Source organism: Podarcis cretensis (assembly GCF_951804945.1).
Source record: "Podarcis cretensis genome assembly, chromosome: 3".
In the NCBI taxonomy this organism is placed as follows: domain Eukaryota; kingdom Metazoa; phylum Chordata; class Lepidosauria; order Squamata; family Lacertidae; genus Podarcis; species Podarcis cretensis.
The window spans coordinates 101041769-101066122 of record NC_137172.1 but is presented as its reverse complement, the minus strand read 5'-3'; the positions used below and the strand labels follow the sequence as shown (position 1 = coordinate 101066122).

The following is a 24354-nucleotide window of genomic DNA, read 5'->3' as shown; positions in this document are numbered from 1 at the left end:
ACAGTGCTGAGCCCTCATTGGTTTCAGTTTTCTCATGACTTGTTGTGGTTTCATACCACACGTCCGGCTATGCAGTTGGAAGAAGGAAAACACCTATTTATCATTTAAATTTCTTTTAGAACACCACCGTTCTCATTGAAAATAACTTCAGTGTCTTCAAAAAAATCTCACTGGTGTCTGAAACCTTAGAGGTAGGAGGGGCAATACGCAGCTTCTGAACTGATTATTCAGAAGTTTATACAAGCAGATTGGATGGGAGCCCAGAAATACAGCACTCAAAAGCTTGTTCTTCTCAAAACTTTGCAAAAATCAGATGAAACGAGCACAGGACCCTTTATAAAATCTGTTGCAAAAGTCTTATCACTGCAGTTAACACATCCCTATTGTTCTGAAAAGGAACAAACAAATGTTAAGAGTGTAATTATAATGATTTTCCTTTTAAGAAATCCTTTCAGTAGCACAATGTGTGAGTGTCAGGAGAATGACAGTAGAAACAGTTTCATTAATAGCCAGATATTGCTAATCTTGAAGATTATTCATTTGGAGGTATTGGGTTCAGTTTGAGAATGAACTTCATGCTCTCAAGTTGTTGCTTTAGTTAAATTGGTGACCCTTTTCACCTGATATTTTGTTTTTAAAATAATACTATTACTGCCTTGCTATTGTAAAGGAAGAATTACATTACACAGAACAATTTTAAATCCACATTACAGTATATTCGGAAAACCTGTTATGGATGCTGAGACTAATGGGACTCTCCCAGTAAAAATCTATGGAAGGCAACAGCTTACAGATTATCCAAGATAATATGTGGGTTAGATTCCTATGAAAGTAGTTTCTTCATCTTCTTTATTTCTACCATGACAGCAGCTCCCACACAGTTCTTCAAAACTGCTCCACAATGCAATGGAAACAAGGTCTACTGCATAATCCTTTTGTGGATATGTAAATGGACTTGTTGGCTTATGGCCTAAGCACTGAAGCACTGAACACAACAATACATTAAAAAAATTGAACAGCGGCTTTCAACCCAAGGACATTTTCAATGTGTAAAAAATTAAGATTCCTCATATAAATTGATAGAATCTGCCAACCTAATTCAGTTCTGCATTTACTAATTAGAAACGAACTGTCTGGGTGATACCCAGGATTGGTCATACTTATACAGAGGCGCCACCTTCCGAAGAAGAATGAGGGACCGGCGGCATGTGATGCCATGTGCCATGTGTCAGGATGTCAGAGGAGCTGGGGACAGAGCTGAGTGCAGTGGCAGCCCGGTTCCAGTGGCTGTGGTTCCTCCAATGGCTGCTGCCACCAGCTTGCGGTTGCTTTCTGCCTCCTTCCCCTCCCATCATCCCTGACCACTGGTCCTGTTAGCTAGGGATGAAGGGAGTTGTAGTCCTAAAACATCTGGAGGGCTGGGTTTGGGGATGCCTGCTCTAATAGGACTGCCCTCAGACAAAGCTGTGTGAGATGAGCTGTCCAAAGTCCTGAAGCCTGGCTTGCCATCTGCAAGACTGACAGTGTAAACATATTGAAGTCCTTTCAGAAGTAAGTACTATTGAATCCACACTCCTAGTTATGTGGGGTTAGGATTGCAGCCTAAGTCACCACCAGATGTTCTTCATGCCCCATAGACTCCAACTTTTGGTCAGGAGAGGACATCTTCGCAAGTGTAGAATTGAGCCCATCTTTGTAACAACTGCAGCTATGAATTGACACAGTTGCTTTTACTCAGAAAAGCAGCTCTTTGCTGGTGTGTGTGTGTGCGTGTGTGTAGCTCATTGTGGGGAAAATACCCCACTTGCTCCCTTAGTTGCAAATTCATATGCCTGTGTAAGAAATGCTGGGCCAAGATGAATTCCCAAAAGTGCATTCCATATTGCTACCCAATGTATAAACAATATCTATAGGGAAAAGGTATGAAATCGTACTCTGGAGAATAAAGTCAATGTGAAAGCTTTTTGTAAGCTCCTTTAAAGAAATCCAATACAGTCTCTGCTGTCTAAACTAATAAGCTATTTGGTGGAATCAATTCCGAAACAAAAAGTTGATCTGCTTTTATAATTCTTTCCCCTGGTTGCTGTTCTTGGTTCGGTAACACATTTGTATGGTGTTCTATCACTTTCACCCATTATTTAAAATGGGCTCGTTACTTGATAATTGTGACCATACGGAAGAGATATGGTCTATGTTAATTCACACAGTGGAAAGTGTTGATAATCTTCCTAGGATGCTAACTTCAAAAGTTTTCGTTCAGTAATCTCCTTGTTGTCGGCTGGGAACAAAGCACCTATAAGCATTTGTATTTGGCTTTAATGAATTGTTTACAAAATAATCCTGCAATTGTTCAAAAATCAACATTAGAATGCTACAGTTTTGATCCATTCAACACGATTTCCAAACTGTAATTTCCCCTGAAACTACATGGAGCATCTAATTTTTAGAAAAATGAAAATCAGCTATGCAGAGCTTGTAGGAACAGAAAGGAGAAAGGCAAAGATATGTATGATTTTAATTTGATGTAAAAAAATATATCTCTGGAGTTAATATTTATGAAGGGAAATATACAAATACTTTAAATCATTGAATTCATGTGTGGATTTAATCACCATGCAACCTAATAGTAGAAATTCAACAAATATTTTGTTTTAAATATATTTTTGCCTATTTGTAACATGCAGATAAAATGACAGTATTTGCTAGAATAATTATGGCAATTTCATACAATTGCACAATGTTTTCTAACAATATGTTTTAGAGAAAGTGTAGGGAAAAATCAAGTGCAGAATCCTGTGCAATGTGACAAAATCCATGAATCATGGTGATTTCAGTGGGGCTCAAGTATACAAAAAATAGCGTGCAAGATTGCTCCATTATAATTATATCAAACTATGATATTTAGAGTACGGGTGGAGAAATGCAGATGATCCCCACACCGATTTCTTACAGTTTGACACTGGAAAAGGGTAAGGAATAACAGGAACGAAGCAGAAACATAGCTTACAGAGACATGATATTGTCACCAAATACTTAGTGGGCCACTAAAGGAAAAGACATACATCTTGACTTTATTCGCAAAAATTCAAAACCTCTTGAAATTAAAATTTCCCACAGCAATTTCAGGGGTCAAGGGATAGTTTTTGAACCAAGTTCCAGTTTGATTTCTCTCTAAAAATAGGAATGCTATTTTGGGCAGTCCAAGTTAAACTCTTTTAAATGTTATTTATTTCAGTGGGAATAACATTTCTCCTACTGAAAACAAGACACACTAAAAGTGCCTGGTTGGATTATAGTTTGTGTTTTGAGTGATTATTCATCACCCTTGGTTTTTCTTCTCATATAAGAGGCACATCTGCTTATCATTTGTTTGTTTTAAACAAGAAGTATAGTTAGCTTTGTTTTCAAAAATCCTATTGAATTCAGAAGAGCAGATGAAGCCATATAGTTGCCCTCTCAATTTTCCAAAGACACGCTCTGCTCTGCTCTACTGTAGCCTATGTTATCTCCAGTATGAAGACTATTATTTTGACCATCAGTTATAACTAAAGGGGGAAAGCCAGGTATATAAAACAAGAAAAATAGAAGAGTTGCATATTTGTAAAAAAGAGATGCACATTTCAAAATTAATAATTCTTTCAGTATATATTCATATAATGTTGTATTGATATCTCTGCTGCCAATGCAAATTAGACTATTTCTTTTATAACATTTATTTCTTTGTTGAAAACTAAAAAAAAACCCCACCCCATTCTGTTTTCTGTGGACAACACCAAAAGTCAACGTAAAAGGGGACCAAAGGAAAAATCCTTGTATTTTGCCCTTCTTGTACACAGGCTGACCAAATAGATAAGGAAGAGTATTCTGTGCTCGCCCAATGCTGCGAATGCACATGGCGTACCTTTCTGAAAGGTAAGAAGGAAGGGGGAGAGCATTTCCTGGAAGCTACCATAAGTGAGCACTCTGTGAGCATTGTGTTCAAAGAGTGACATTATTTCAAACAAAACTTAAACTACTGTAAGAATTATTCAGCCAAGGTTAAGCACTTTTACATTTCAAAGATTTCATTTTTTAAAAAAAGTGGAGTATGCACTTACTGCTTAACTCTCTCACATTAATGCCAACCAGAGGAATGCAGTCAAAGATTTTCAGATCGATCTGTGACTTCTCATCTTTGCCCAGTCTCTCTCCCACTTTTTTTTAACCCTCCCACTTGGCTGACCAAAGAAGCAACATGCCCCTCCAGAATTCCACATACAGAAGGCAATCAGACTGGTAGATGAATCTTGCTCAACCCTGGCAGAAGGAGAGCATCTTTCACTGCACCTGCATCTTTCTCTTGAGTGCTCCCCATCTCCCAGGATCTGCTGCCTGGGGCATCTACTGCATAATACCTAATGGTACAGGCAGTCTTGGAGCCACCTAGACCTCTGTTCTCCTATTCCTCTGGGTCAATACCTACTCCAACCAAGGCTTTTCTACTCCTACTTTCCTAGGCCCTTCTGCCAACCTTCCCCTTCCTGCTGCAGTCAATAAGAACTAGAACAAGCATAGGCAAACTCAGCCCTCCAGATGTTTTGGGACTACAACTCCCACCAGCCCTAGCTAACAGGACCAGTGGTCAGGGATGGTGGGAGTTGTAGTCCTAAAACATCTGGAGGGCCGAGTTTGCCTATGCCTGAACTAGAAACTCTAAGAAGCAGAGCAGCTTAGCTAACATCAACCGGAGTCAAAGTCAGTCAATCAACTGCAGCCACAGCCCCTGTTCAGTCATGGACACACAGTCAACAGAGGTAATTGCTGCCAGAGATTTTATCATGGTCACCATCACTACACTACTGACTAAAAATATTTAACTTTGCCTTTATTGTGCCCTTACAGATTTTGCTCTAAACACAATGCGCAAGAAAATTGAAGGGAATAGCGGCTTGACAACCATATGTCAGGAGTGCTCTGATGGTGTTTCCTGCTTGGCAAGGGGTTGGACTCGATGGCCCTTGTGGTCTCTTCCAACTCTATGATTCTATGATTCTATGAAAATAATTGATAACAAAGACAGAGGTAGCCAATGTGGTAAACCCTTTCCCTGCCAATGTTGTCAGGCTAAAACTCATTCCTGAGCGTATTAAACTATGGTGGTAAGGGATGAAAGGAGGACATTATTTTGGCCACCCCTGAATCACAATTTAATCACAATTTAATTATGTCACAGTCAGTAATCTAGACAACTTCCCTTGTGCCCATGTGGGATATTCATATTGCATGAAATGCCCCAAATCATGAACTAATCATTTATTCGTCCCATCTGCAAATATGCAACTGACGTATAAGCTATTTGAATATACTTAATGAAGGGAATAGTGACTTGAGTGAAAAATGCTGTGTACTTAAAATCTGTAGAAATTCTATGGTGCTCCCCTTCATCACATTTTAAGTGACAATAGCCAACTGACAGAAATATTATGTAGCGACATGTACATGCATATGACTGACAAACAGTGTATGTCTTCGTTATACTTCAGTGAATATTACATACATTTAATGGTTCTTTTTAAATAAATAAAAAAGAGTGTTTTGTCTACTAAGGTTCACTGTGCTCCACTGACTGAACCAAGTTTGGCAAAGGGCTACTTCATACCTCTGAAATTTCCATGGAGGGAAAACTGGATACTATACTATGCCTGCACAAAATCATCGGTTATAAATCACATTAGTAACCCCTGACTGCTAGCATGTTGTGAACATTTGATACAGTGGACATTCAAGAAGTATATCACAACTGATGGTATACACATGGAGTTTCGATCATTTTCCTTAAGCCCATGTGGGAAATTCATCAAGAGGCCCTGAATTCTGAGCTGAATAAGTACTCCAAACATTCTACATGTGTTCTTAGGAAATGCAGTTAGGAAATGACACTATTTAGTTAGTATCCCACAAATGATTCAGTACTGAACAGTCTTGTAGTATAGGCCACATTAATTCAATCTAACTAGGCAGAATAACTCTCTTATTTTGGCCTGATATTTATGGTTCAGCTTTTCTCTGTTCAGTACAGAGCGGACATCTGGAGAGGGAGTCAGCTGAATAACTTTTGTAAAGTGTGGAGACTGCAAAAGCTAACTACTAAGTTTGTAATTAACTCCTTGCACAAGCTGATTCCGGATTACAATAAAAAAAAAAGGTACGTGCAAACACACACTTTGTTTTAAGCGGTTTCAGGAGTGGGTGACGCCTAGCTTTGGTTGACAATGAGTTTTGTTCAGAAAAGAATTGAGATCTGTACCTAGTTCTTCCTCTGGCGTTCCTGGAAAACTGATCCCCGTCTTGAGGAGGTCACCACCGTCTTCCTCTAGAAAGACAGAAACAAAGTAAACCACATAGATGTTATCAGGAGCACAGATATTTACTATTCGTTTAACTTTCACAAAACTCAATGTCCCTTAAAGGAGCACAGTGCAGTACAATATATATACAATATATATATATATATATATATATATATATATATATATATATATATACACTATATATATATATATATATATATATTGTATATATTGTATATTTATACACACACACACATTTTTTTAAAAAAATTTTAACATATAATTTCCAATAGTCATTTAACATAACTTCTTATCTTATGCAATGTTTTAGACTTCCGTCAACAACCTCTGAAGATTTTCTTTATCACTTATTCTGCATTTCTTAATTTCTCTATTACTTTTAATTATCATTAACTAACATTTCTCTTCATAATATTCTTTGCAATATTTCATATAATCCTCCTTACAGAACTTCTTGCAGTCCTACTAGCATAATCTCCTTATTACAATTGCTTTTCAAATAGTTCAAATATTTACTCCAGTCTTCTAAGAATCTCTGGTCCCGCAGGTTTCGACTCCTTCCTGTTAATTTATCTAATTCTGCATAGTCCATTAATTTCATTTGCTATTCTTCTTTTGTCAGTAATTCTTCTTGCTTCCATTTTTGTGCCAATAGTATATAATTCCCCCCTCCCCATGTTGACATACAATTGTCTATTAGTAGTTTTTTTTTAATGTTGAACTAAGGAACACCCATCGTAATACTATGTTCAGAATTCCAAAAAACTCTGGAAGTAGGAGGAGAAATGCAAACATAAAAAGGGGGAGCGTATAAGCAGTGGATTTCATAGGCTGCTGCTACCTCAATGCCCTCAATTAGTCCAAGGCATAACCCTTCCCAGGAAGTGACCTGCAGACCACTTCTCAATTCGTAAAGCATGTTTACGACTCTTTATGATCTGAAAATGTCCACAGTGCTCTGTATCGCCTACTCCTACCTCGAACAGCCAGCATGACCACTGAACAAATAAAGATTGGACTACAAGGAGAGCTTTATTTCTCTGTATGGAGGTGTAAATAAGCACACAGAAGCAGCTTCCATACAGCTGACTTTTTGCAATGAGATTCAACTGCATCCTGACAAATTCCAAGCACACAATTAAACTGGATATGGTGTTCTTACACAACAAACACACACATATACATACAGTATTTTTTAAAAAAAAATTGCAGTAAGGAAATTGATTTGTAAAATGCACTGGAAAAGTATGAGATTAATAATTGTTTGAGTCAGCACCACAGAACCTCCCTGTAAACAAACCAGGATGAGTGCTTAATATGCAGGTCATCTAGGAGAGGCCTAAGATTCCATTAGGGACATGGGTGGCGCTATAGGTTAAACCACAGAGCCTAGGACTTGCTGATCAGAAGGTCAGCAGTTCAAATCCCCGCGATGGGGTGAGCTCCCATTGCTCGGTCCCTGCTCCTGCCAACCTAGCAGTTTGAAAGCTCGTCAAAGTGCAAGTAGATAAATAGGTACTGCTCCGGCAGAAGGTAAATGGCGTTTCCGTGCGTTGCTCTGGTTTGCCAGAAGCGGCTTCGTCATGTTGGCCACATGACCTGGAAGCTGTATGCCGGCTCCCTCAGCCAATAAAGCGAGATGAGCGCTGCAACCCCTGAGTCGGTCACGACTGGACCTAATGGTCAGGGGTCACTTTACTTAAGATTCCATTGTGTGAAACCTTTTAAATGCTGCCTTAGCTCCTAGGAAAAATCCCTCTATTCCACAAGGAAGCATAAATACTCTGTTACCAGTCTGCCACTGTCAGAATACCATGTCTGGACCAGAGTGCCATGGCCCACTATATGCCAAATGCATATCCCTTAAATGCAATTCTCAGCATTTTCAGGTAGGGCTAGAAGAGAACCTTATCTAAACCTATGGAAAGCTGCTACAAATCAGCATATAATCCTGAATTGTATTAGAGTGGTCTCTCCCCCCACCCCCAATTTTTGTTTTATTTATTTATTTTTAATGGTTGTATTGCCATTTTAACTTCTCACGAAATTTAGTCCCGAGAGCCTGTCTAAAGGGAAGATACAAACCCCTTAGCTAAATATAAATAACCTCCACAAAGGTCTGTGCAAGGTGCCCATATTTTATATCAATAAACAATATGCCCCAGCATGTCTGTAAATGGTAACTTCTGCTTTCTAGCTGAAGTTAACCAGTTTTAAATGACACGGTTGCAAATGCTAATTCATACAGTTTTGCTTCTGGCTGTGACATACCCTGAAGGTCAGCCAATATGATTTAAAATTATAACAATGGGAAAGATTGCACAGACCTTTGTGGAAGGGGGGGGGGAGGCGGGGACTAGCCAAATTCACAAATCTTTTGGAGAAAAGGAACATTTACCTTTTCTATTTGAAACTGTTAAATACGCCGTGCATATAATATGCAATCTCCTGCAAATCTCGTCAATCAACTTGCAGATTAGGTATAATGAATCTTTTAAAATGTGACAGGCCCATGTATTCAAATTAAATTCTATTTGGAGAGGTAATGGACAACTCTAATTAAATACAAACATAAATCAGGCAGAGTTACCATGGAGATGGCTCATGTGATCTGTCTACAAGTTAAAACTCAGAAGTGGAGCCTCAAATCTGGCTTCACAATAAAAAAGGCGAACAATAGGAGGAACTTTTGCTGGAGCCAACTAGAAAATGTATCAAGGAATTTAACAAAAAATGTAGCTTTCTTTAAAAAAAACAAAACGAAAAACAGAGGTAAGAAGAGCCAAAAATGTCCATTACCATGGAAAGGAGTTAAGCCTCCTTCTATAAATGAAAATAGCGGCCAACCAAACAGGGGTATTCTGTGGGCAAATGTAACCAAGATTTTATAGTTCCACATGAATTTCAAAACAAATAGGAACATGTGGTGAAATGGCTCTTTAGTGGTGCATTTCAAAGCACAAAGGTGCTGCAATCTGCAGGATTCTTGAGCAAGGAATTTCCATGCTCACAGAACCATCACCATTCTCTCTCATGCTGGAGAAAGTTCTTCATGTACATCACTATTGGCCATGCCACTGAGTTATTCCAACCACAGAAATTAATAGGAGATCCTGTGGGTTCTGTGCGTGGAACATCATCATCACTACTACTACTACTAGTATCAATATTAATTGCCCACCCTCTACTCTAAGGTCCAAGGGCAAGTTACAACAATGAAAGCATAATGTTACAAACAGTTTAAAACAATGTACAAAGAAATAAGGTGAAATAGAACAGAACATACAGAATCCCATGAAAGCCCACTGCCAGTCTGGCCAAGCGTTGAATAGATTCCTTTTGCCCTTAAGTAAAGGTAAAGGTACCCCTGACCGTTAGGTCCAGTTGCGGATGACTCTGGGGCTGCGGTGCTCATCTCGCTTTATTGGCCAAGGGAGCCGGCGTACAGCTTCTGGGTCATGTGGCCAGCATGACTAAGCCGCTTCTGGCAAACCAGAGCAACGCATGGAAATGCCGTTTACCTTCCCGCCAGAGTGGTACCTATTTATCTATTTGCACTTTGACCTGCTTTCAAACTGCTAGGTTGGCAGGAGCAGGGACCGAGCAACGGGAGCTCACCCCATCGCAGGGATTTGAACCGCCAACCTTCTGATCGGCAAGTCCTAGGTTCTGTGGTTTAACCCACAGCACCACCCGCGTCCCTTCCTTTTGCCCTTACACAGCATGAATTATGTCTTCTTCTGGCAGGCCCCACATTTAATTTTCTGAGCTGTTTGCTGCCTTTCATTTCTCACAGCCGCCATATGGACTAAAGAATGGCTATGCATCCAACACCACCTCAATCTAGAGGGCTTTTCTGATGCTTTTTTTAAAAAATGTGGTTCTATCAGCTTACAAGCTGTGACTTGCAAAAGTACAGCTGGAGAAACCTTTGGACTGCCAGATGTTGCTGGACTCCAACTCGCATCAGCCCCTGCTGGCGTGGGCAATGAAGCACAGTAACATCTGGAACATCTGAACCCTGCATAAAGGGTTAGAGTAGATAGGCAGATGTATGAAGATCTGGCTTCACATAATAAGCATTGACCATACTGGAAATAAATTCTTTCCAACTAATGAATTCCAATTGATTTTTTTTTCTTTTTTTTTTCTTTTTTAAGATGCAAAATCCCATGACAAAATGAGATCATTTAAAAGCATTTTTATTTTATTGTTAAAAACATTGCTTAGCTTTCTTGTGCAGATACCAAATCACGTTCTCTTCTCACTTAATGATCACTCAATTAGTACAAGTCAAATTCCAAAAACGTGCCTCAGGCTCTCATTCATGCCACCAGGAGCTGTTGCCAGGTTAAAGAGAGATAGAGACCAGGCTGAAAGGAAATCTATGGATGTTTGTTCACTTTGGTTAAATGTGAAGATTTAGATAAAATGATTTTGTGATACTGAACTTTTCAATACTGTGCTTTTTATAGAACTTTGCCCTCCAGGACTTCATGCTTTGATTCACATCTGCTCATTACACCAATTATTTTCATTGCTTATCCACAGTAAACCAATGGGATTCTGGAGATTTCTCTCTCTCCAAGAAAAACATATATTGTATGATGAATTATTAAACCCCTGCAAAAGTTAATACAAATTTTTGTCACCACTGCAAGAGACCGACAAAACAGATAAGCCAGTGCTAAATTAAACAATTTGGTTTTTTCCCTTTGAGTCTTCTGAGAAAAGTAAAATGACTTGAAAGAAAAACAAGTGTGATTTATCTGTTCTTTATGACACCATCTCTTCTGAAATCTGAACAATGCTGAACTTACAACTGCCAGGATTTTCTTGGTGTTGGCAGCTAGAAATCCTTATTCCACTTGTGAGGTCTAGGTGAAGATGCTCAACTGAGAGGATGCAGTGGTGCCACTCTCAAGGCAAAACACACTCCTCTTAATGCACTGTGTGTACAAGCAAAGGAGTTTTGTAACGTTAGCTAAAACATTATATCTAGATTGAAATAGCCTCTCTTCCAGCAAGGCCAGGAAAGAGAGGTACTCAAGAAAACTCAGTGACGTGGTGCATTTATAAACATTGCTGTAGTTTGTGCCTGCTGTTCTTGGAAAGGTAACAGCTTAGCCTTAATTTCCTATGAACTTTCCTTCTGATGTAGTTGTTTCACATTATGACAAATCAACATTACATGATAGTGCATCCTATTGGTGCTGCCGTGGAAGTTCAGACAAAAGCCGGTCCAGAATGTTCAAAGAAAGGGCACTTTTCAGGGTGATTCAACTGAAAATTAAGATCCCTGTCACCAGGAAAGTTGCAATCTGAAAAATTCTAGGCGTGTATGGGTGTGTGTGTGGGAGTCTCTTCATTATCTTCATCAGGCTTGAAGGAACGGGCATAATGCAGGGGCGGAGGAAGGGGGTGCAGTGGGGGCGGCCTGCCCCAAGTGTCACCACTGAGGGGGGTGACAAAATGCCAGGCGACACTCACTGTGGGGCCTGCGGCACACCTGAGCCACATGTCTCTCCTGGGAGTGATGCGGTGGCTTGGGCGCTCACAGCTGTAGGGCTGCTGAGTGGGAGGAGGCAGGCAGACTCCTTGGAGGCTCTGCCTCTTGCCCTGCCCCATGGGTGGCTGGCCCTGCCCCCATGGGCAGCTGGCCCCACCCTGGGCACAGGGCACGCACGCCGCCCCAGGCGCCCAATTGGTTTGCTCCATTGCTGGCATAGTGTAGCACTTGGCCAATATTAAGAAGAAAAAGAACACTATTCAAGGGAGACAGAAAGCCTCATCATATTACCCTTCCTGCCTGAAACACCCATTTTATTTTATTTTTTTGTGAGCTCTTACTGGCTCTGGCTCCCCACAGTGCCATGCACAAAAATATGTGTGAATGCCATTAACATGCCGAAACTAGCATGGCTCAGATGTCTGCTCTATGCAAACTGCAGTTTGGGGGCATGTGAAAAGTCAACATGCTAAATCCAGCCTTCACACGACTTGGTCTGTGTATGACAGTGTGGCTAGAAGTCAATACGGGCAGTCTGTAAAGTGCATGCGGAAATATTTGTGTAAGCAAATCCTTGTGCGTGTGCCATCCAGATATGAAAACAGCTTCTAAACTTATGGAGCATGTAAGTAGAAGATTGACTCCAACCCAGCGATTAGAAATAGAGAACGTCATGGCACATACTAGATTACTCATATTCCAGTCATACACTCAGAGCTTCAAACCTAGCTTATTGAACCGCATGACATGCAATCTATAGCATCCCTAAAAGCAGCTGTTTAACATTCTGGAGAATGTTTTCTGAAATGATTGAGAATTTGCTTTTACAGCAGAGTTTAAAGCGTGCCAGCGCTGCACTGAAGCCAATTTAATTCTTTGGGGCAATATCAGTCATACTTTAGTCCACTGATTTCAATGGATCTACTCTGCATTTGGCTAACGTTGAACAATTAGTCATTGTTTGCTATGCTAAAGGTTCTAAGTTTTGAACGAATGTGTTGCTATGTGAACTCTATATCAGACCCTCCAAGTGTCCCAATTTTCCATTTAGAGAAGCTGTCCCAGTTTCTGATTTGATCCTGGAATGTCGCACTTATCCTTAGGATGTCCCTATTTTCATTGGAGAAATGTTGGAAGGTATGGAGTTATCCAACCCCCAAGCTGTCTGAAGGCAATCCTGTATAGGGAAGTTTTTTAATGTTTAATGTTTTATTATGTTGGAAGCTGCCCAGAGTAGCTGGGGCAACTCAGTAAGATGTGTGGGGCATAAATAGTAAAATTATCATTATGGAATGGGACATCCCTATTTTCATCGGCGCTGTGGGTTAAAGCCTCAGCGCCTAGGGCTTGCCGATCGAAAGGTCGGCGGTTCGAATCCCTGCGGCGGGGTGCGCTCCCGCTGCTCGGTCCCAGCGCCTGCCAACCTAGCAGTTCGAAAGCACCTCCGGGTGCAAGTAGATAAATAGGGACCGCTTACCAGCGGGAAGGTAAACGGCGTTTCCGTGTGCGGCTCTGGCTCGCCAGATGCAGCTTTGTCACACTGGCCACGTGACCCGGAAGTGTCTCCGGACAGCGCTGGCCCCTGGCCTCTTAAGTGAGATGGGCGCACAACCCCAGAGTCTGTCAAGACTGGCCCGTACGGGCAGGGGTACCTTTACCTTTACCTTATTTTCATCGGAGAAATGCTGGAGGGTATGCTATATAAGATTACCTGTTGCATCAGGATACTATAATCCTTGCATTACCCACTTCTCCTGAATCCAAGCACTACACCGTTTTCAGACTTTTGAAATAGCTCTGCTTGGTTTCTCCCAGAACTGAATGAAAAGCCCTTATTCCCACTGCATTGATAAAAGCCAGCATGTTGCCATCTGGACGCTATGTGCACCTGAGACAAGCACTTTAGCTGATAAAAAAAAATAATGTAAACACAGAGACAAATGCAAAAAGAAAAAGAAAAGAATAAAAAAAGGCAGTGGAGATCTGAGGTTCACATTCAGGAGGGACTCTTATTTAAATTTGCTTAGCAGAAGCAAACATTGGTTTTATTATCCCGGTGGCATGTGGTCTTCTTGCTACGTACAGGTAGAAAGGCTGTCTACCTTACATAGCACCAGATTTATTTTGAACTGAAAAATTAATATTATATTTCACTTTAAATCTTTTTACACTATTCAAACAGAAACCATGCTGCTGGGTTTTTTTTAACCACAGTTGGTTTTCCTCTTTACTATTGTGTTGTCCTGTGCACATCTGCAGGGAATTCAGTTTATTTCAGCTTGCATTTATTTTTGAAAATGCTCAACTTCATTCTGAAAATGATTTCATAGCTTGGCATGTAAAAGATTTCAGTAGATGTGAACTTGTTTTAACCTGGCAGAGCCCTTGAGATCGGAAAATAATGGATCTAGGGTTGGTTAGAGTACTAAAAAAATCACACAATCAAAATAGTGGTGACTAGCTGCTGTCTAATTTTATTCTACTTTGCGTGTGTTGCTAGTACGCAACCCTAGAACTTCCCCTTAAACTCAACTGAATACACTTTTGACTGGGCAAGGCATATATGCTGTGTCTCTGACAAAGTCCACCAGCAATTTATTCAGAAATCCGGATGCATATATGGCGGTTTTATTGCTGAGGAAATCCTATTTGCAGTCGAGAGTGGGAGTTGAGTGGAGCCTTGGATACACAGCTGTGCTCCTAGCGGAACTGAAAGTCAGACATTACAGCTAATCACTGCCATTGTCCTGATAGAGCAGAAATGACTCATTAATTGAACATCTCTCTTATCTTGCCATGGGCAGGGAAAACAGATCATGTATTAAAAACACTTGATGCCTGAATTCAAGAGTAACTAGAAACCCAAAACTGAGAATGCATGTATGTATGTGCTGGCAACTACTACATACACTCATTTACTGGCACAATGTTGCATTTAGTACACTCCAGTTGTACTTTAGTTGTTTTCACTACACTCCTGTTACATTTAAATATATACCAATGGCACAATAATAATTTGATTCTCATGGAGTCATATAATAATAATAATAATAATAATTTTATTATTTACACCCTGCCCATCTGGCTGGGTTTCCCCAGCCACTCTGGGCAGCTTACAGCACATAACAAATGGTAAAACATTAGACATTAAAAAATTCCCAATTCAGGAAATAAAATTTTCCTGATACCAGATCTAAGGCACGTCTGCGACCATGAGTTTGGCCAAACATATTCAGGGACAGCCCCATGGAGGCCATGCCTTTCATGAAGTCCCGAGCAGCCTCTTGTAAGGTTGTGTCGGCATGGATGTTAAAATCCCCTAGGACAACCAAACTAGGTGTCTCCAGGAGAACATCCACCATGACCTGGAGCAGCTCTGACAGGGAATCCTTGGTGCAGCAGGGAGGTCGGTACACCAAAAGGAATCCTGTACTGCCCCTATTTCCCAGCTTCCAGAACATGGAAACTGGGTCTTCCCAATAGGACGCCTAGTACAAGCTAATGACTTCCTAAAAATCACTGCAAATCTCCCTCCCCATCCATATGAACTGGGTTGCTGTGTGTATGAGAAACCTGGTAAAAGAAAAACATGCAAAGAGTCAGAGGTCCTTCACTAACCACTTCACACAATCCTTCCTGCAGCATGCAAAAGAGCAAGCGCACTGTAATATTGTCTAAGATCCTAGCTATGAATAAAGAACAACTTGTCCTAGCTTTTGCATATACTGATGTATTACTTAGGGAAGATGCGGCGCAACAATCCTCCCTTCCCTGACACCGAGAAATCATTACTTTAAGCATTTCTCATTCTCATACAGCAGGAACATATTTCTTGCCTAGTGGGAAATCTTGTGTCATAGGCTAACAATGGCACAGTCTGGAGTTGCAATGAGCACCTTTTAGGAACACCAGTCGCCCGCAACACTTGCATTTAACCCTGCTCACTGGTAGCAAGCTTGGCAGCACTTCCAACAACAGTGGTTTTCCTAAATATTTGTCAAACCTACAAAGTGGAATTCCTCTCGTTGCATAGTTTTTCTTATGCACTACAATAGTTTATAGATAGTTGTGGTTTAACAGAAATCCAGTTTTGTGAACTTGTATATTTACCAAGAAGTGCTAGGGAATTGCTCAGAGAAGATTTGGTGGGGGGGGGGGGCTGCTGTTACTGATATTATTTTTTGTATCTTTATTTTAGATCTTAATATGATTTGTGTGGATTTCCCCCCAATTTGTGTACTTTTTGATGTTTTATTTATTTATGATTACTTTTTTATATTTGTTATTAAGGAAATCAGCCCTGAGTGCTCACTGGAAGGACAGGTCATGAAGCTGAGGCTCCAGTACTTTGGCCACCTCATGAGAAAAGAAGACTCCCTGGAAAAGACCCTGATGTTGGGAAAGATTGGGGGCACAAGAAGAAGGGGACAACAGAGGAAAAGATGGTTGGACAGTGTTCTCGAAGCTACCAGCATGAGTTTGACCAAACTGTGGGAGGCAGTGGAAGACAGGAGTGCCTGGCATGCTCTGGTCCATGGGGTCATGAAGAGTCAGACACGACTAAACAACAACAACAAGTTTTTTACATGTTGTAAGTGGCCTTCAGCATGGTTTTAGCTATGGAAAGGCAGCATACAAATAAAATTATGTATGTATGTATGTATGTATGTATGTATGTATGTCAATAGAGTTAGATGTGTGCTTTTTACCTGTATATTTTTTCACAATGTGTGACAAAACATATTAAATGAATCAATACCACTGGAATGCGAAACACCTACACATATACTATATAGTTCTTAAGCTATCAGAAGCTGTAGTTCTGATATATAGTTAATGGAATTCTGAGAATTTTGGATAATTTTATGATGAGATCTCATTGTAGAGAACCAAGTGACCTCTATTTGAATATCATTTCAGTTTTAAAGATGTTTTTTTAAATGCATTTGATGATATTTCAATACCTAAAAATCAACACTGACAGTCATAACCATGAAATCCTGATCTTCATATATATAAGAATATAAAATGTGTTGGTTTGTTTCCATGGGCTATCAAATGACAGTGGAGGGGAAAAAATGTACCTTGTACATTTCGCAGAGTCATCTGTTAATATTTCTCAAGGTTCCTAACTGCATAAATGCATGCATTTTTATGTAACTTAGAGACACAGGAACGTGATTAGCACATCAACGGCTTCGCTAACAATATATTTGCCTTCAGCGATTTATGTTGTAGTGAATTAGAACCATTCAACTTGGCACAACATACTCAGATATTATTCACAGGCTGGAAAAGCAACAAGAAGATAAATATTCTGCCACTAATGAAGCTGCTTCTTCCCACCATGTTTACAAGCTCTCAGCTGTGGTGCAGCTGATACTAAACTGTTGCTAAGAAAAAACCAAGCAATGTAAATAAGTAGTGAGGGGGGAGGGGAGAAATGAATCTGCGGGGGAATGTGTTAAAAGGGGAGGGTCTTTAATAGGGATTTCATTTTAATATCTCATGGGGATAGAGGGGTCCCAGAAAAACATCATCACCCAAGTGATTGTGTTCTTCGGCCAAACAATCTTTTCTGACTTGTTCCCTTTTAAAGCTTGTTTTGTATTGCAGTCTTACTTTATATTTTGAAACGCACAAAACTATAATTAAGGAAAGACTGCAGACTTCCTCCTCCTCATCTTTTACCGATGTAGGAACCCTCTGTCATTTCAACTTGTGTGCAACACACAAACACACTTGTAGTTAAAATATTTTTAAACATATGAAAAAGTCTATCCAATTAAGTAGAACTGGGTGATTGTTGTTGTTTGTGTGGCGGAGGCTGGCAGGAAGAGGGAATTGATTGTACAACCAATTCTATTATAGGCACCTAAGGACTCAGCTACACTGGCAAAGAAAAAACGCTTTATACGTGTTGTTTATGCATTCTAACACTGTGGCACCAGATGGTGCTGTGGAGTTTCTGTTTCTGCTTACCCGATTTCTCATACCAAGTTTGCAACACGTTTAACTGAAATGCTTCTTTGATGTGTCTAGATCCAGCCTAAATGCTGTAACATATTTCTAGCATATTGTGTACATCAGATCGACAGTGCGCTGCAAAAACATTCAGTCAGCGCAAAAACCAATTCAGGTCTTCCAGCATATTCAGTTTGTTTCTTCATTCCTCAGCTTGTGTGGCTATACATACATTTTGAATGATAGATTTTGATCTGGTAGATAGATAACATTGCTAGGCTCTGAAACTGAAACCATGGAAAAAAGAGATTCCTATCACACATTGTTCTCAAATTATGGGAGCCTTTTGCTTAGTCTTCAGCAAAATGTGTGGATAATTAGTCACAGGGCCTAAAAAAGAGCTGCTTGGATTAGATGATCTATGAGTTTATGTCCTTCAAAATCTGTCATTCTGTAACTGGCTTATCCAGAATCATGCAAGCTGCATTATATACCTGAGGAACATACCAAACTTCACAGCTGGCTTAACAGCACAAGCAAAGTACATAGATAGAGGTGATCCTGTTTGCAATGCGTAGTTAGACTTTCAAAAAGCTTTTGACGAAGTACCTTCCAAAGATTCCTGAATAAGCTTAGCAGTCATGAAGGAGAGGTCCTCTCTTTGGTTAGTAAGTAGTTGAGAAAGAGGAAGCAGAGAGTAGAAATAAATGGACAGTTCTCCCAATGGAGGGATATAGAAAGGATTGGTACTAAGACCTGTGCTTCTTAACTTGTTCATAACTGATATAGAGTTAAGTATCCAAGTTTGCAGATGAAACCAAGTTGTTCAGGGCAGTCAAAACAAAAAGGGATTGCGGAAAGCTCCGAAAGGATCTCTCCAAACTGAGTGAAAAGGATGTAAAATGGCAAATGTGATTCAATGTACACAAATGTAAATGGATGTACATCAAGGCGCACATATATGAACTGGCAGTGACTGGTTAGGAACAAGACTTTGTGATCATAGCGGATAACATGGTGATTTTTTTCATAGAGGAATAGTTAGGCCCAGAGGTGCCAGCTTGAGAGGGCAATTGTGAGGGGATGCATGTGTGACGTCCTGACGTCACACGTGTGAGCATCACGCCTCCCTCCCTAAGCCAGGCAGAATCTCCCATGGTTGGGGAAGGAGGCACCAAGGGAATATTTAGGGGAATAGCCTAGTCCCCCTAGTCCATTGACTGCATGCCATTGGCGGATAACTTAATGAATATGTTGCCACTGTGTTTTTTATAAGGTGAATTTCATGTTAAGGATAATTAGGAAACTGGTTGAAGATAAAACTGGCAATATAATGTCATTATATAAATCTATGGAGCGACCCCATATGGAGTACTGTGTTCAGTTCTGGTTGGCTCACATCAACAAGGATATTATAGAGCTGGAAAAGGTTCAGGAAAGGGGGGGAAAACAACAACAACGATCGATTGGCTAGAGAGGCTCCTCTATGCAAAAAGGTTACAATGCTTGGGATGTTTGATAAGAGGCGAGTAAGAGCAAACATGGCAGAGGTGTATGAAATTGTAGAGAAAGTGGGCAAAGAAAGGTTTTTCTCACTGTCTCATAATACTAGAACTCAGTGACATTCAATGAAGATGAACGCTGGGAGATTCAGGAGATAAAAGAAAGCACATATTTACACAGTGCATAGGCCAACAATGGAACTTGCTCCCAGAGGAGGCAGTGATGGCCACCAACTTGGATGAATTTAAATGGAAATCAGACAATTTATTGGAAATAAAAAAGTTTCCTACACACACACACACATGTTTCCTATCTATCTATCTATCTATCTATCTATCTATCTATCTATCATCTATCTATTCCTTTTTCTGGGATATATACAGAACTTCCCCTTCATAGATCACCGCCTTGTCGTGGCGAAGGGGCTTGAATAACTCGGAGAAGCTATGAGCTATGCCGTGCAGGGCCACCCAAGACGGACAGGTCATAGCCGAGAGTTTAGACTAAATGTGATCCACCTGGAGAAGGAACTGGCAAACCACTCCAGTATTTTGCCAAGAAAACTCCATGGACATAAAAAAGGAGAAGCTTTGAGAAGAAAGTGAGAGTTTCCAAGGCATTCTCTGGTTCATGGGGTCACAGAGAGTCAAACACGACTAAGACGACTAAACAACATACAGAACTTAAGAGATTTTACACAAAAAGTGAACAGCATGCACACAATGGCACAGAACCAATCAGTGACTGCATGCCAGTGAAAGTGGAACAGGATGGAATTAGTTGCTCAGTCCTTCCCTAAGAACAGAGAATATTTTTTAATTGACACTGTGTCTATACACTCTATACCTTCAAAGCACATTCAAAGCACTCCCCCCTTCAAAGCATTGTGGGAACTGTGGTTTGTTAAGGCTTGCTGGGAACTCAGTGAGGAGCAAGCTACAATGCCCTGAATTCTTTGAGGAGAGCTCTGAATGTGCTTTAAAGGTTACTGTGTGCAGGCAACCTGATGGAAATAATGCAGGGTAAATACTGTATTAAAAATTAACTTTAAAATTTGCCCTTGTCTTATACATGGGTAGTGCAGAGGGGGGTTGGGCAATTGGTTGCAGCCACGAGCAGGAGATTTTCTGTGGTGACAGGGCTGGTGATTGGTGGCTGTGTGAAGGGCTGTTTGCGATTGGCTGCCTCTGTGGCAATCGCGCGGTTGATTGGCGGCTGCGGGTCTTTGGCGATGCATGCTATTGCCAGCAGCGGGTGAGCAATTTTCAGCCATTCCAGCCCCCATAAAAGCTCAACAACTCTGTGCCATCTCTCCCCCCCCCATTTCTTAAACCGGAGTCCCCAAAAATAGGGGGAGTCTTATACATGGGGGCGTCCTATAGATGGAAAACTACAGTACACGAAAGGGAAGCACCCTAAAGTCAACAGAGAATGCAAAACAAAATTACCGAAAAGACTACAAGCCTGTCCTCTGTTTGAAATCCCATGTACACATATTCTCTCACACATACATACACATATCTCCAACGTAAGAGTGTCCCCGATCACTCAATGTTTGCCAGTATTAAGTATAAGATCTTTACAAGCTCTGCTGGAAAAACCACTGCAAAAAGCTTTCCTGCAAATTTGTGTATTACAGAAGTAGCCACTCAGCCCTCTTTTTCTCTGCCACCCACGCAAACCACACTCAAATGCCGCCCCCTACCCCCACTTCTGTATATATTCTTTAAAAAAATACTTTCCACAATTAACTGTCTGTCTTTCTGCTCCTGGGTGGGCGGGCTGAATCATCCCTGCATGGAAAACCCTGCAACCTCAGAAAAAGCCCATCTACCAGAAGGTGTTCCTGAAGAGAGGAAAGGTCAGGACCAGTCCAAGTAGCAGACCGGAAATATTTTCTAAATTCCATCGTACCTTTCACCACCCTCACTTTCTCAAACCCTGCTTAGAGCTTGTTTCCTCCCCCTTGTGAGGAGCCTTTCAGGCACCTTGGAAGTAGAACAAGAATCAAGTGATGGAATGGTTGCCATGGAGAAACTGCGAAGTTTTCTTTATTTTGAGTTGAATGGCAGAGAACTGCAAAAACACAGCAGCTGTACAACTTGGTAGGAAATAAGCAACTGCCAATCAGGGACTACAATAATTGGTAACTTAAAGAGAAGGAGAGAGAGAGAGAGAGAGAGAGAGAGAGAGAGAGAGAGAGAGAGAGACTGAGGGTAAGAAACCACATCTTTTTCCTTCTTCCGCCCAGCTCTGTTCCTTCTAATTCTTTGTGAATAAGATACTGACTTGGGAGGATTATGACTAAAATGTCCAACGCAGTATAATAAAAGCTCCTCCTACATTGAATTTACCCAATATTTTTAACACAATATAAGGCCACCCCTAAATTTGCTTCATGTCTCATATTTTAAAGGCACAGGCTTCATTTGGGATTTCAAGACCATGCAGCATCTCTCCAGATTTCTACAGGCTCTCTCTCTCTCTCTCTCTCTTACACACACACACAATATATATATATATGGGTTGCATGTAGATATTCCATGAGCAGGGTTCCATTCACAGGAAGCTGTGTTGGAAGGTGAGGTGGGAAAGTGGCTAATCTGCAGTGTTCCAGCACATGAAATGTTCAGATTTACCAGGAAGTCTCATAGTTACCAGTAAACTTCATAGGGAACTAAGCACCTTCAGAAAATTGAAATCAGTGTGGCCTTATCAGAATGCATTCATCGTGGATGCAGATGTGAAAAGCATATACTTCCAGATCACATTTCAAAATCCAAAGGTTTCTGCTGCCATCCACCACCTTAAAAAGTTGCAAAAGCTGAACTCACGTGCTAACAAAGAGTAGTATGACCCACATTAAGGATGTGTCAAAGAGGAAGCATGAAGTGTTCACTCTACTTAACACCCAAACAAGTTGGATATTAACAGATTGGTCAGGGTTAAGGAATAGAAATAAAAGTCATGTATGTAGAGCAATAACAGGAATCAGTTCGCTGCTAATCACTTGCCAAATTACAGTAATTTTAAGACTACATGGCAGAGGTAAGATTCAAGGAGGATACGTATAAAGCATCTAATGTTAATTGTTAAATAGTGAAATCTGCAATTGCATCATAAAAATTGCTACTTTCTATTTCTTTAATTACAGACCAGCACCATGATCACAGAGCCTGTCTATCAAAGTATTCCAAGCTGCACACTTTTTGAAGGGACCTGTATGGTCTTTTTCATTCCATGTGCTAGTTGCAGGTTTTTGCATGGCGTTGCTGTTCCCCTGCATAGCATTAGGGAGACAAGAAGAGGATGACTTGCTGGGGAATACACTGATGCTTCCTCCCAGGTTTATGGCATGTTCTTTGGTCTGGCTAAAATCTGCTGCCGCTGACTGGCAGAGTCTGAATGGGAGATCGAAGGAAGCAACCCAGCTTCATTTGCTCATACTATCAAGGACAGCTTAGAGCAGGGCTGGGAAACCTGTTACACCCTAAGGGCCACATTCCCACATGAATAACATTCTGGGGAGCCAGTGATGCCAGTGATGATGGGCAGAGCAACGGATGGGACTCTTGCCTTTGCACAGGAGGCTAAATTCCAACCATTCAAAGGCTAAGAGGTTCTACATACTCCCCATTTCTCCATTGTCACAGCTCAAAGACATATCCCAGCCAGGAGAAAGAACTTGAGGAGCATGTGCAGCAGGGTTGGTGATGGGTGTAGCCTAGACAGAGTCCTGAGGGCTGAGCAGAGAAGCCTCCAAGCATTAGGTTCCCTGCCCCTGGCTTGGAGGAACCTTCTACCTCCATTTCCATCACTTCACTGTCATGCATTTTAAGACAGCACATGTTTGCAAATCTGGCCCAAACTGTAAGAATAAACAGGCTCCAGGAACATCTGAGGGACAAAATTAAGACAACAAGATTTGTTACAGAGTCACCTGTTTGCGTGTTCAGACCCAGAAGCCTCCCCTCAAAATAAATTCACACGACTCAAAATTTTGGTTTTGGTTTTTGGCAGAATTTAGACCACAACTTTATTGATTACAGAAAGTAACTGGTTGCATAGGCTCTGGTTCGACCCAGGGTTCCAGCATAGGTCAGCCAAGGGTGGACACCTGGATAAACAGAAAGCCGGGAACAGGCTATCTCCACCACCCAAATGTCCCCCTGGACTCAGGCATGGGCACAACCCCCTCTCAGGGGTTGACCAAACCATCAAGTCCCTGGATTCCTCCCATCCCTATCACTAGAACCACAGCCTATCCGCAACCTTACAAGTTGTGATGCTTTGCTACATGGCAGGCAAAACCCATATGGCAACAGCAAATCAAGTGGGGAAAATTCCTGCCATGCCCCTGTCTAAATGACAGACGACACATGACAGCATAGCAAGGTCAAGCACAAAGCCCTAAAAGTAGGGAGAGGTGGGCGGGTGTTCCGAATGCACGTGCCAAAAGAGGAAGCTCTGGGTCACGTGCATGGGCATAAATAGGTTCCTTGAACCGTTTGGACTGCGTCCCATTGGCCAGATTGCACCCAGCTTCAAGGGACCTACCGATCGGGTATTGTGGCTGACCAATTGTACCCACCCACAACACAGGATGTCGGTTTTCCAGGTCTCACCGCAATGTGTGCCCTCTTTAAGGGAGGACCCGATTTCTGTAAAACCCACACAAGCTACAATCATAAAAACAAGGGTGTGCAAGCAGTGGAAATAGCATGCCAGTTCAATTCTATTGCGCTGCCATTCCGTTTTATTACCTGGCAGGTTTGTGCCAACGTAGCTGGCAGTGGAGTGGCAGGAATGAAGCAACATGGCCATTTCCGCTCTCCTCCAATCATCATTGTGGAAGACCAGCTCCACCTTGCCCCGCCCCAAGCTCCGTAAAATGTTGCTGGGTAACTCCCTGAGCTGTATAAAACATACATGGGAAACTCCTGCCACATTGAGTTATGTTACTGAAAACAAGGCACTGCTGTTCCACTAGGACAAGGGACTTGCATGGGCAGAACAGACATCTCTCCT

General features: G+C 41.2%; 1 protein-coding gene across 7 annotated transcripts in view; it reads right to left on the bottom strand.

Annotated features, from left to right (window-relative positions):
* Nucleotides 1–24354, bottom strand: part of DLGAP2 (DLG associated protein 2) — a 420471-nt gene that overhangs the window by 107742 nt on the left and 288375 nt on the right. For all 7 annotated transcript variants that reach the window (XM_079969732.1, XM_079969731.1, XM_079969733.1 and 4 more), the window contains one exon: nucleotides 6287–6352. In XM_079969732.1, the coding sequence (XP_079825858.1) occupies nucleotides 6287–6352 (66 nt within the window). The remainder of the gene's footprint in view (nucleotides 1–6286; nucleotides 6353–24354) is intronic.